This window comes from Procambarus clarkii, chromosome 15 (genome assembly GCF_040958095.1).
Source record: "Procambarus clarkii isolate CNS0578487 chromosome 15, FALCON_Pclarkii_2.0, whole genome shotgun sequence".
In the NCBI taxonomy this organism is placed as follows: domain Eukaryota; kingdom Metazoa; phylum Arthropoda; class Malacostraca; order Decapoda; family Cambaridae; genus Procambarus; species Procambarus clarkii.
In genome coordinates this window covers 48715016-48729116 of record NC_091164.1, presented here as the reverse complement: position 1 = coordinate 48729116, position 14101 = coordinate 48715016, and the positions used below count along the sequence as shown (strand labels likewise).

The 14101-nt window shown below is 57.7% G+C and overlaps 1 protein-coding gene across 1 annotated transcript in view; it reads left to right on the top strand.

The window, feature by feature from the left end:
• LOC138364950 (uncharacterized) overlaps positions 1 to 13754 on the top strand; it is a 70111-nt gene extending 56357 nt beyond the window's left edge. The window contains exons 4-5 of the mRNA XM_069325033.1: positions 11141 to 11320; positions 11437 to 13754. Of these exons, the coding sequence (XP_069181134.1) occupies positions 11141 to 11320; positions 11437 to 11622 (366 nt within the window). The 3' untranslated portion in view covers positions 11623 to 13754. The remainder of the gene's footprint in view (positions 1 to 11140; positions 11321 to 11436) is intronic.
• The last annotated feature ends 347 nt before the right edge of the window (positions 13755 to 14101 follow it).

The following is a 14101-nucleotide window of genomic DNA, read 5'->3' as shown; positions in this document are numbered from 1 at the left end:
CAGCACCAACCTAATGCCAGTAGAGAGGGGCTGGAGCTAGAGGTCTGGCACCCAGTAGAGTGGGCTGGAGCTACAGGTCCCGCACCATCCCCCTGCCTAAAGAGGTGGGACTGGAGCAACAGGCCCAGCACCGACCGTCTGCCAGTAGAGGAGGGGGGGGGGAAGGCTGGATCTACAGGCCCAGCACCAACCCCCTGCCAGTAGAGAAGGGGGTGGAGCTACAGGTCCCGCACCAACCCCCTGCCAGTAGAGGGGGGCTGGAGCTACAGGTCCAGCACCATCCCCCTGCCAGTAGAGGGGGGCTGGAGCTACAGGTCCAGCTCCAATCCCCTGCCAGTAGAGGGGGGCTGGAGCTACAGGTCCAGTATTAACCCCCTGCTAGTAAAGGGGGGGCTGGACCTACAGGTCCAGCACCAGCCCCATGCTAGTAGAGGGGGGGCTGAAGCTACAGGTCCAGCACCAACACCCTGCCAGTAGAGGGGGAGGGGGTGCTGAAGCTCGAGGTTCAGCACCAACCCTGTGCCAGTAGAGGTGGGCTGGAGCTATAGGTCCCACACACACCCCCTGCCTATAGAGGGGGGGGCTGGAGCTACAGGTCCAGCACCATCCTCCTGCCAGTAGAGGGGGGCTGAAGCTATAGGTCCCGCACCAACCCCCTGCCTATAGAGGGGGCTGGAGCTACAGGTCCAGCACGAACCCCCTGCCAGTAGAGGGGGGCTGAAGCTACAGGTTCATCACCAACCCTTTGCCTGTAGAGGGGGGGCTGGAGCTACAGGTCCAGCACCAACCCCCTGTCAGTAGAGGGGGGCTGGAGCTTCAGGTCCAGCACCAACCCCCTGTCAGTAGAGGGGGGCTGGAGCTAGAGGTCTGGCACCAACCCCCTGACAGTAGAGGGGGCTGGAGCTGAAGGTCCAGCACCAACCCCGTGCCAGTAGAGGAGGGGCTGGAGCTACAGGTCCCGCACCAACCCCCTGCCTGTAGAGGTGGGACTGGGTCTACAGGCCCAGCACCGACCGTCTGCCAGTAGAGGGGGGGTTGGAGCTTCAGGTCCAGCACCAACCCTCTGCCAGTAGAGGGGGGCTGGAGCTACAGGTTCAGCACTAACCCCCTGCAGCATAGGGGGGTGCTGGAGCTAAAGGTTCAGCACCAACCCTCTGCCAGTAAAGGGGGGCTGGAGTTACAGGTCCAGCACCAACCCCCTGCCAGTAGAAGGGGCTGGAGCTACAGGTCCAGCACTAACCCCCTGCCAGTAGAGGGGGGCTGAAGCTACAGGTCCAGCACCAACCCTCTGCCATTAGATTTGGGCTGGAGCTACAGGTCCAGCACCAACCCCTGCCAGTAGAGGGGGGTCTGTAGCTACAGGTCCAGTACCAACCTCCTGCCAGTAGAGAGGTTCTAGAGCTACAGGTCCTGCACCAATCCCCTGCCAGTAGATGGGGGGCTGGAGCTACAGGTCCAGCACCAACCCCCTGCCAGTAGAGGGGGCTGAAGCTACATGTCCAGCACCAACCTCCTGCCAGTAGAGTGAGGTTGGAGCTACAGGTCCAGCACCAACCCCTGCCAGTAGAGGGGGGGCTGGAGCTACATGTCCAGCACTATCCCCCTGCCAGTAGAGGGGTGCTAGAGCAACATGTCCAGCACCAACCCCCTGCCAGTAGAGGGGGCTGGAGCTACAGGTCCAGCACCAACCCTCTGCCAGTAGAAGGGGGCTGGAGCTACAGGTCCAGCACCAACCCTCTGCCAGTAGAGGGGGGCTGGAGCTACAGGTCCAGCACTAACCCCCTGCCAGTAGAGGGGGGGCTGCAGCTACAGGTCCAGCACCAAACCCCTGTCAGTAGAGAGGGCTGGAGCTACAGGTCCAGCACCAACCCCCTGTCAGTAGAGGGGATTGGAGCTACAGGTCCAGCACTAACCCCCTGCCAGTAGAGGGGGGCTGAAGCTACAGGTCCAGCACCAACCCCATGCCAGTAGAGTGGGGCTGGAGCTATAGGTCCAGCACCAAACCCCTGCCAGTGCAGGTTGGCTGGAGCTACAGGTCCAGCACCAACCCCCTGCCAGTAGAGGTTAGCTGGAGCTACAGGTCTAGCACCAACCCCCTGCCAGTAGAGTTGGGCTGGAGCTACAGGTCTAGCACCAACCCCCTGCCAGTAGAGTTGGCCTGGAGCTACAGTTCCAGCACCAACTCATGCCAGTAGAGGGGGGGGGGGCTGTAGCTAAAGGTCCTGCACCAACCCCCGTGCTAGTAGAGGGGGGAGGGGGGGCTGGAGCTACAAGTCCAGCAGCAACCTCCTGCCTGTAGAGTGGGGCTGGAGCTACAGGTCCAGCACCAGCCCTCCTGCCAGTAGAAGAGGCTGGAGCTACAGGTCCAGCACGAACCCTCTGCCAGTAAAGGGGGAAAGAGGCTGGAGCTACAGGTCCAGCACCAACCCCCTGCCATTAGAGGGGGCTTAAGCTACAGGTCCAGCACCAACCCCCTGCTAGTAGAGGAGGGCTGCAGCTTCAGGTTCAGCACCAACCCCCTGCCAGGAGAAAGGGGGCTGCAGCTACAGGTCCAGAACCAACCACCTGCCAGTAGAAGGGGGAGTGGGGGCTGCTCCTACAGGTCCAGCAACAACCCTTGCCAGTAGAGAGGGGGCTGGAGCTACAGGTACAGCACCAATCCCTTCCAGTAGAGGGGTGCTGGAGCTACAGATCCAGCACCAGCCCCCTGCCAGTAAAGGGGGCTGGAGCTACAGGTCCAGCACCAACCTCCTGCCAGTAGAGTGGGGTTGGAGCTACATGTCCAGCACTATCCCCTTGCCAGTAGAGGGGGGACTGAAGCTACAGGTCCAGCACCAACCCTCTGCCAGTAGAAGGGGGCTGGAGCTACAGGTCCAGCACCAACCCTCTGCCAGTAGAGGGGGGGCTGGAGCTACAGGTCCAGCAATAACCCCCTGCCAGTAGAGGGGGGCTGAAGCTACAGGTCCAGCACCAATCCCCTGCCAGTAGATGGGGGGCTGGAGCTACAGGTCCAGCACCAACCCCTGCCAGTAGAGGGGGCTGGAGCTACAGGTCCAGCACCAACCCCCTGTCAGTAGAGGGGGCTGGAGCTACAGGTCCAGCACTAACCCCCTGCCAGTAGAGGGGGGCTGAAGCTACAGGTCCAGCACCAATCCCCTGCCAGTAGATTGAGGGCTGGAGCTAGAGGTCTAGCACCAACCCACTGCCAGTAGAGGGGGCTGGAGCTACAGGTCCAGCACCAACCCCCTGCCCGTAGAAGTGGCTAGAGCTACAAGTCCAGCACCAACCCCCTGCCAGTAGAGGGGGGCTGGAGCTACACGTCCAGCACCAACCTCCTGCCAGCAAAGGGGGGCGGCTGGAGCTAGAGGTCCAGTACCAACCCCTCTGCCAGTAGAGGGGGGTCTAGAGCGAGAGGTCCAGCACAAACCCCCTGCCAGTAGAGGGGGGTCTAGAGCGAGAGGTCCAGCACCAACCCCCTCCCAGTAGAGGGGGGTCTAGAGCGAGAGGTCCAGCACCAACCCCCTGCGAGTAGATGGGGGCTGGAGCTACATGTCCAGCATCACACCCCCTGCCAGTAGAGTGGGGCTGGAGCTATAGGTCCAACACCAGCCCCATGCCAGTAGACGGGGGCTGGAGCTACAGGTCCAGCACCAACCCTCTGCCAATAGAGGGAGGGTTGGAGCTACAGGTCCAGCACCAATCCCTGCCAGTAGAGGGGGGCTGTAGCTACAGGTCCAGCACCAACCCCCTGCCAGTAGAGGGGTGCTGGAGCTACAGGTCCTGCACCAACCCCAATGCTAGTAGAGGGGGGAGGGGGTCTGGAGCTACAAGTCCAGCACCAACCTCCTGCCAGTAGAGTGGGGCTGGAGCTACAGGTCCAGCACCAACCCCTGCCATTAGAGGGGGGGCTGGAGCTACATGTCCAGCACCATCCCCCCTGCCAGTAGAGGGGGGCTGGAGCTACAGGTCCAGCACCAACCCCTGCCAGTAGAGGGGGGGCTGTAGGTGCAGGTCCAGCACCAACCCCCTGCCAGTAGAGGGAACTGGAGCTACAGGTCCTGCACAAACCCTCTGCCAGTAGAGGGGGGCTGGAGCTACAGGTCCAGCACCAACCTCCTGCCAGTAGAGGGGGGGGGAGAAGATGGAGCTACAGGTCCAGCATCAACCCCCTGCCAATAGAGGGGGAAGGGTGAAGCTACAGGTCTAGCACCAACCTCCCCCTGCCAGTAGAGGCGGGCTGGAGCTATACATCCAGCACTAATCTCCTGCCATTAGAGGAAAGGCTGGAGCTACAGGTCCAGCACCAATCACCTGCCAGTAGAGGGGGGCTGGAGCTACAGGTCCAGCACCAATCCCCTGCCAGTAGAGGTAAAAAGGCTGGAGCTACAGGTCCAGCACCAATCACCTGCCAGTAGAGGGGGCTGGAGCTACAGGTCCAGCACCAACCCCCTGCCAGTAGAGGGGTGGGGGCTGGAGCAACAGGTCCATCACCACCCTCATTCCAGTAGAGGGGAGCTGGAGCTACATGTCCAGCTCCAACCCCCATGCCAGTAGAGGGGGGCTGCATCTAAAGGTCCAGCACCAACCCCCTGCCAGTAGAGGGTGGGCAAGAGCTACATATCCAGCACCAACCCCCTGCGAGTAGAGGGGGCTGCATCTAAAGGTCCAGAAAAACGCCCTGCCACTAGAGTGGGGCTGGAGCTACAGGTCCAGCACCAACCCCCTGCCAGTAGAGGGGGGCTGGAGCTACAGGTCCAGCACCAACCCCCTGCCAGTTAAGGGGGGGAGGGGGGCTGGAGCTACAGGTCCAGCACCAACCCCCTGCCAGTAGAGGGGGGCTGGAGCTACAGGTCTAGCACCAACCCCCTGCCAGTAGAGGGGGGGCTGTAGCTACAGGTCCCACACAAACCCCCTGCCAGTAGAGGTGAGGCTGGAGCTACATGCCAAGCACCAGCCCTTTGCCAGTAGAGGGAGGCTGGAGCTACAAGTCCAGCACCTAACCCCTGCCAGTAGAGGGGCGCTGGAGCTACAGGTCCAGCATCAACCCCCTGCCATTAGAGGGGGGCTGAAGCTACAGGTCCAGCACAACCCCCTGCCAATCGAGGGGGGGAGGGCAGGAGCTACAGGTCCAGCACCAACCCCTTGCCTGTAGAGGGGGCTGGAGCTACAGGTCCAACACCAACCCCCCCTGCCAGTAGAGGGGGGCTGCATCTAAAGGTCCAGCACCAACCCCCTGCCAGTAGAGAGGGGGCTGCAGCTACAGGTCCAGCATTAACCCCCTGCCAGTAGAAGGGGAGGGGGCTGCAGCTACAGGTCCAGCAACAACCCCGGCCAGTAGAGGGGGGGCTGCAGCTACAGGTCAGCACCAACCCCCTGCCAATAGAGTGGGGGCGAGGGGCTGGAGCTACAGGTCCAGCACCAACCCCCTGCCAGTAGGGTTGGGCTGGAGCTACAGGTCCAGCACCAACCCCCTGCCAGTAGAGGGGGGCTGGAGTTACAGGTCCAGCACCACCCCCCTGCCAGTAGAGGGGGCTGAAGCTACAGGTCCAGCACCAACCCCCTGCCAGTAGAGGGGGGCTGAAGCTACAGGTCCAGCACCAACCCCTTGCCAGTAGAGGGGGGCTGAAGCTACAGGACCAGCACCAACCTCCTGCCAGTAGAGAGGGGCTGGAGCTAGAGGTCTGGCACCAACCCCCTGCCAGTAGAGTGGGCTGGAGCTACAGGTCCCGCACCATCCCCCTGCCTGAAGAGGTGGGACTGGAGCAACAGGCCCAGCACCGACCGTCTGCCAGTAGAGGAGGGGGGGGGAAGGCTGGATCTACAGGCCCAGCACCAACCCCCTGCCAGTAGAGAAGGGGGTGGAGCTACAGGTCCAGCACCAACCCCCTGCCAGTAGAGGGGGGCTGGAGCTACAGGTCCAGCACCATCCCCCTGCCAGTAGAGGGGGGCTGGAGCTACAGGTCCAGCTCCAATCCCCTGCCAGTAGAGGGGGGCTGGAGCTACAGGTCCAGTATTAACCCCCTGCTAGTAGAGGGGGGGGGCTGGACCTACAGGTCCAGCACCAGCCCCATGCTAGTAGAGGGGGGCTGAAGCTACAGGTCCAGCACCAACACCCTGCCAGTAGAGGGGGAGGGGGTGCTGAAGCTCGAGGTTCAGCACCAACCCTGTGCCAGTAGAGGGGGGCTGGAGCTATAGGTCCCACACACACCCCCTGCCTATAGAGGGGGGGGGCTGGAGCTACAGGTCCAGCACCATCCCCCTGCCAGTAGAGGGGGGCTGGAGCTATAGGTCCCGCACCAACCCCCTGCCTATAGAGGGGGCTGGAGCTACAGGTCCAGCACGAACCCCCTGCCAGTAGAGGGGGGCTGAAGCTACAGGTTCATCACCAACCCTCTGCCAGTAGAGGGGGGGGGCTGGAGCTACAGGTCCAGCACCAACCCCCTGCCAGTAGAGGGGGGCTGGAGCTTCAGGTCCAGCACCAACCCCCTGTCAGTAGAGGGGGGCTGGAGCTAGAGGTCTGGCACCAACCCCCTGACAGTAGAGGGGGCTGGAGCTGAAGGTCCAGCACCAACCCCGTGCCAGTAGAGGAGGGGCTGGAGCTACAGGTCCCGCACCAACCCCCTGCCTGTAGAGGTGGGACTGGGTCTACAGGCCCAGCACCGACCGTCTGCCAGTAGAGGGGGGGTTGGAGCTTCAGGTCCAGCACCAACCCTCTGCCAGTAGAGGGGGGCTGGAGCTACAGGTTCAGCACTAACCCCCTGCAGCATAGGGGGGTTCTGGAGCTATAGGTACAGCACCAACCCTCTGCCAGTAGAGGGGGGCTGGAGTTACAGGTCCAGCACCAACCCCCTGCCAGTAGAAGGGGCTGGAGCTACAGGTCCAGCACTAACCCCCTGCCAGTAGAGGGGGGCTGAAGCTACAGGTCCAGCACCAACCCTCTGCCATTAGATTTGGGCTGGAGCTACAGGTCCAGCACCAACCCCTGCCAGTAGAGGGGGGTCTGTAGCTACAGGTCCAGTACCAACCTCCTGCCAGTAGAGAGGTTCTAGAGCTACAGGTCCTGCACCAATCCCCTGCCAGTAGATGGGGGGCTGGAGCTACAGGTCCAGCACCAACCCCCTGCCAGTAGAGGGGGCTGGAGCTACATGTCCAGCACCAACCTCCTGCCAGTAGAGTGGGGTTGGAGCTACAGGTCCAGCACCAGCCCCTGCCAGTAGAGGGGGGGCTGGAGCTACATGTCCAGCACTATCCCCCTGCCAGTAGAGGGGTGCTAGAGCTACATGTCCAGCACCAACCCCCTGCCAGTAGAGGGGGCTGGAGCTACAGGTCCAGCACCAACCCTCTGCCAGTAGAGGGGGGCTGGAGCTACAGGTCCAGCACTAACCCCCTGCCAGTAGAGGGGGGGCTGAAGCTACAGGTCCAGCACCAATCCCCTGCCAGTAGATTGGGGGCTGGATCTACAGGTCCAGCACCAACTCCCTGCCAGTAGAGGGGGCTGGAGCTACAGGTCCAGCACCAACCCCCTGTCAGTAGAGAGGGCTGGAGCTACAGGTCCAGCACCAACCCCCTGTCAGTAGAGGGGGCTGGAGCTACAGGTCCAGCACTAACCCCCTGCCAGTAGAGGGGGGCTGAAGCTACAGGTCCAGCACCAATCCCCTGCCAGTAGATGGGGGGCTGGAGCTAGAGGTCTAACACCAACCCACTGCCAGTAGAGGGGGCTGGAGCTACAGTTCCAGCACCAACCCCCTGCCCGTAGAAGTGGCTGGAGCTACAGGTCCAGCACCAACCCCCTGCCAGTAGAGGGGGGTCTGGAGCTACATGTCCAGCATCAAACCCCCTGCCAGTAGAGTGAGGCTGGAGCCATAGGTCCAACACCAGCCCCATCCCATTAGACGGGGGCTGGAGCTACAGGTCCAGCACCTTCCCTCTGCCAATAGAAGGAGGGTTGGAGCTACAGGTCCAGCACCAGTCCCTGCCAGTAGAGGGGGGCTGTAGCTACAGGTCCAGCACCAACCCCTGCCAGTAGAGGGGGGGCTGTAGCTGCAGGTCCAGCACCAACCCCCTGCCAGTAGAGGGAGCTGGAGCTACAGGTCCTGCACAAACCCTAAGCCAGTAGAGAGGGGCTGGAGCTACAGGTCCAGCACCAACCTCCTGCCAGTAGAGGGGGGGGAGAAGATGGAGCTACTGGTCCAGCATCAACCCCCTGCCAATAGAGGGGGAAGGGTGAAGCTACAGGTCTAGCACCAACCCCCCCTGCCAGTAGAGGCGGGCTGGAGCTATACATCCAGCACCAATCTCCTGCCAGTAGAGAGGGGCTGGAGCTACAGCACCAGCACCAATCCCCTGCCATTAGAGGAGACGCTGGAGCTACAGGTCCAGCACCAATCACCTGCCAGTAGAGGGGGGCTGGAGCTACAGGTCCAGCACCAATCCCCTGCCTGTCGAGGGTGGGGGGGGGGGGGCTGGAGCTACATGTCCAGAACTAAGCTCCTGCCAGTAGAGAGGGGCTGCAGCTAAAGGTCCAGCACCAACCCGCTGCCAGTATATGGAGGGCTGGAGCTACAGGTCCAGCACCAACCCCCTGCCAGTAGAGGGCAAGCAAGAGCTACAGGTCCAGCACCAACCCCCTGCCAGTAAAGGGGGAGCTGGAGCAACAGGTCCATCACCACCCCCATTCCAGTAGAAGGGAGCTGGAGCTACATGTCCAGCACCAACCCCCTGCCAGTAGAGGGGGGCTGCATCTAAAGGTCCAGCACCAACCCCCTGCCAGTAGAGGGTGGGCAAGAGCTACATATCCAGCACTAACCCCCTGCGAGTAGAGGGGGGCTGCAGCTACAGGTCCAGCACCAACCCCCTGCCAGTAGAGAGGGGCTGGAGCTTCAGGTTCAGCACCAACCCCCTGCTAGTAGAGAGGTGGCTGGAGCTACAGGTCCAGCACCAACCCCCTGCCAGTAGAGAGGGGACTGCAGCTTCAGGTTCAGCACCAACCCCCTGCTAGTTGAGAGGTGGATGCAGCTACAGGTCCAGCACCAACCCCCTGCCAGTAGAGAGGGGCTGGAGCTACAAGTCCAGCACCAACCCCCTGCCAGTAGAGGGGGGTTGCTGCTACAGGTCCAGCACCAACCCCCTGCCAGTAGAGGGGGGCTGGAGTTACAGGTCCAGCACCAACTCCCTGCCAGTAGAGGGGGACTGGAGTTACAGGTCCAGCACCAACCCACTACCAGTAGAGAGGGGCTGGAGCTTCAGGTTCAGCACCAACCTCCTGCCAGTTGAGGGGGGCTGGAACTACAGGTCTAGTACCAACCCCTTGCCAGTATAGGGGCTGGAGCTACATGTCCAGCACAAACCCCCTGCCAGTAGATAGGGAGTGTGGAGCTACAGGTAAAGTACGAACCCCCTGCGAGTAGAGGGGGGCTGGAGCTACAGGTCCAGTACCAATCCCCCCTGCCATTAGACGGGGGCTGGAGCAACAGGTCCAGCACCAACCCCCTGCCAGTTAAGGGGGGGGGGCCTTAAGCTACAGGTCCAGTACCAAACCCCTGCCAGTAGAGGGGGCTGGAGCTACAGGTCCAGCACCAGCCCCCTGCCAGTAAAGGGGGGAGGGGGCTGGAGCTACAAGTCTAGCACCAACCTCCTGCCAGTAGAGGGGGGCTGGAGCTACAAGTCCAGCACCAACCCCCTGCCAGTAGAGGGGGGCTGTAGCTACAGGTCCCGCACAAACCCCCTGCCAGTAGAGGTGGGGCTGGAGCTACAGGTCCAGCACCAAGCCCCTGCCAGTAGAGGGGCGCTGGAGCTAGAGGTCCAGTACCAACCCCCTGCCAGTAGAGGGGGGGGGGGCTGGAGGTACAGGTCCATGATAATGGGGCTGACACTTACCACAGGCGATAATATGGCTGACACTGTCCACAGGTGATAATGGGGCTGACACTGACCACAGGTGATAATGGGGCTGACACTGACCACAGGTGATAATGGGGCTGACACTGTCCACAGGTGATAATGGGGCTGACAATGACCACAGGTGATAATGGAGCTGTCACTGTCCACAGGTGATAATGGGGCTGACACTGACCACAGGTGATAATTTGGCTGACACTGACCACAGGTGATAATGGGGTTGACACTGACCACAGGTGATAATTGGGTTGATACTGACCACAGGTGATAATGGGGCTGACACCGTCCGCATGTGATAATGGGGCTGACACTGACCACAGGTGATAATTTGGCTGACACTGACCACAGGTGATAATGGGGCTGACACTGTCCACAGGTGATAATGGAGCTGACACTGACCACAGGTGATAATGGGGTTGACACTGTCCACAGGTGATAATGGGGTGACACTGTCCACAGGTGATAATGGGGCTGACACTGTCCACATGTGATAATGGGGCTGACACTGACCATAGGTGATAATGGGGCTGACACTGTCCACAGGTGATAATGGGGCTGACACTGTCCACAGGTGATAATGGGGCTGACACTGTCCACATGTGATAATAGGGCTGACACTGACCATAGGTGATAATGGGGCTGACACTGTCCACAGGTTATAATGGGGCTGACACTGACCACAGGTGATAATAGGGCTGACACGGTCCACAGGTGATAATGGGGCTGACACTGTCCACAGGTGATAATGGGGTTGACACTGACCATAGGTGATAATGGGGCTGACACTGTCCACAGGTGATAATGGGGTTGACACTGTCCACAGGTGATAATGGGGTTGACACTGACCACAGGTGATAATGGGGCTGACACTGTCCACAGGTGATAATGGGGGTGACACTGACCACAGGTGATAATGGGGCTGACACTGTCCACAGGTGATAATGGGGCTGACACTGTCCACAGGTGATAATGGGGCTGACACTGACCACAGGTGATAATGGGGTTGACACTGACCACAGGTGATAATGGGGGTAACACTGACCACAGGTGATAATGGGGGTAACACTGACCACATGTGATAATGGGGGTGACACTGACCACATGTGATAATGGGGGTGACACTGACCACAGGTGATAATGGGGGTGACACTGACCACAGGTGATAATGGGGCTGACACTGTCCACAGGTGATAATGGGGCTGACACTAACCACAGGTGATAATGGGGCTGACACTGTCCACAGGTTGAGGACCTCCGCAGGATAAGGGAGCCCGTCAAGAGGCTGGTGGAGGCTGGCCGGGTGTTGGCCGTCCAGGAAGACCAAGATGGCCGCCGCTCTGCCAGGAAAACTCTACAAGACGGACAGCTGTACCTCCACCCACTCCTGCGTCAGCCCACGCCCGCCGACGCTCACACCCTCCAGGTTACTTTATCACACCCACTTGTCTTACTAACATTACTGACTTACTGAGTTATGATAACTAATATGATAACATTTTGTTATACAGTTATCAGCATGATTTATTTCATTTTCTGCAGGAGAGTGAGGTTGTGGGCGTGCTGGAGCCCTCCTGCACCCTGGCGTTCCTTGACCTCGGGTGGGCGGGGTCAACAAGAGGGCGGGTCACCATCCAGCTGACCCCTGACACTCCGCTGGCCAGACAGTTTGTGTTGTTGTGTACGGGCCAGCGGGGCCACACCTACCGCAACACTAAACTGTTGTAGGTGTGGGGCAAGGGTCAGCCGGGGGAGTGTGTGGGGGGCGGATACTACGAGAGTAATGATGGTGAGGGAGGAGCCCCACTGCTGCCTGACCTCCAGGGGCAGTACCGGGGGTCAGCCCGCGCAGGAGCTGTGTTGGCCAGTGGTGGGTCGCGGGGTCCCGGGAGTGCCCAGTTCGCCATCACCACCAGGGACCTCCAGGATAGTTACCAGTGGCCACGTGTCTTCGGTGATGTGGTGAGCGGCCTGGATGTGGTGAGGGCAGCAGTCAACCACAGTGACATTAGGGAGGTGACTGTGGTGGACTGTGGTGTTGTGCTGCCACTCTAGTTCACTGTACCACCACCATCATCACCACTGTGGTGTTGTGCTGCCACTCTAGTTCACTGTACCACCACCATCACTACTGTGGTGTTGTGCTGCCACTCTAGTTCACTGTACCACCACCGTCACTACTGTGGTGTTGTGCTGCCACTCTAGTTTACTGTACCACCACCATCACTACTGTGGTGTTGTGCTGCCACTCTAGTTCACTGTACCACCACCATCACTACTGTGGTGTTGCGCTGCCACTCTAGTTCACTGTACCACCACCATAACTACTGTGGTGTTGTGCTGCCACTCTAGTTCACTGTACCATCACCATCACTACTGTGGTGTTGTGCTGCCACTCTAGTTCACTGTACCACCACCATAACTACTGTGGTGTTGTGCTGCCACTCTAGTTCACTGTACCATCACCACCACTACTGTGGTGTTGTGCTGCCACTCTAGTTCACTGTACCATCACCATCACTACTGTGGTGTTGTGCTGCCACTCTAGTTCACTGTACTATCACCACCATCACTACTGTAGTGTTGTGCTGCCACTCTAGTTCACTGTACTATCACCATCACTACTGTGGTGTTGTGCTTCCACTCTAGTTAAATAAATAATAAATAAATAAATGTTTATTTAGGTAGGGTACATACATACAAGAAATTTTTACAAAGATTGGTTGACTTATAGGTAGAGCTAGTACATACAATGCCTAAAGCCACTTTTACGCAAAGCGTTTCAGGCATGAAAAACTTAAATGACAAGCTTAATACTAATTGAGCATAAAGAGTAGAATGAAAACAAGAAATGAAAACATAGCTGAAAAAGCAGCAGAAATACAATTATGTCGACAAACAGCGATCTTTAAAAAAAAAACAGACATTGGTTGACAATAGAAGGGTAAGGTAGGTTACAGGGAATTTATTAGGTATAGCTTCGTTTTTATCTTAAACTAGTTGAGAGAGGTACAGTCTTTAACATGGTTGGGAAGGTCATTCCACATTCTGGGCCCCTTGATTCGTAGAGCATTTCTAGTTTGATTAAGTCGAACTCTAGGAATATCAAAACGGTATTTATTTCTGGTGTAGTGCTCATGGGTTCTGTTACAACCTTCTATGAAGCTTTTGAGATCAGGATTGGCATTATAGTTTAGCGTTTTATATATGTATAATACACATGAGAGAATGTGCAGTGACTTAATGTCTAACATTTTCAGAGATTTGAGTAGGGGTACCGAGTGATGTCTGGGGCCAGAGTTGGATATTGTCCTAATAGCAGCTTTGTGTTGAGTAATTAGAGGACGTAAGTGATTTTGGGTAGTAGAGCCCCAAGCACAAATACCATAGTTGAGATATGGATAGATAAGGGAGTAATAGAGAGTCACCAGGGCAGGGTGTGGTACATAATATCTGATCTTAGAAAGAATGCCCACAGTTTTTGAAACTTTTTTTGATATATTTAGAATGTGTCCCTGGAAATTCAGCTTATGGTCAATGAGAATGCTAAGGAATTTGCCATCTAATTTGTTACAAATTTGGGTATTGTTTATTTTGAGATTTATTTGATTAGAGGATTTATTGCCAAACATAATATAGAAAGTTTTGTCAATGTTAAGGGTGAGTTTGTTGGCAGTTAACCAAAGATGGACTTTATTTAGCTCAGTATTTACTGTGGCATTTAGAGCAAGGGGGTCAGGACTGGAGTAAATGAAGGTTGTGTCGTCAGCAAATAGAATTGGTTTGAGGTGTTGGGAGGCATTTGGAAGGTCATTAATGTAGATGAGAAAGAGGAGAGGGCCAAGTATGCTGCCCTGAGGAACACCAATGTTGATGGGTAGGGTGGGAGAAATTGTATTATTCACAGAAACATATTGGAGCCTGTCAGTAAGGTAGGATTTGAGGTATTGCAGGGAGTGTCCTCTGACTCCATAATGATGTAATTTAAGAAGAAGGTTTTGGTGGTTGACAGTGTCAAAAGCTTTACGCAGGTCCACAAATAACCCAACAGGGAACTCATTTTTATCAAGAGCTGTATGAATCGAGTTAAGCATACTAATAAGTGCATCGTTAGTGCTTTTTTTGGGTCTGAAGCCATATTGGCAAGGGCTAAGTATATTGTGTTTGGCTAGATATGAGTAAAGCTGCTTATAGATTAGTTTTTCAA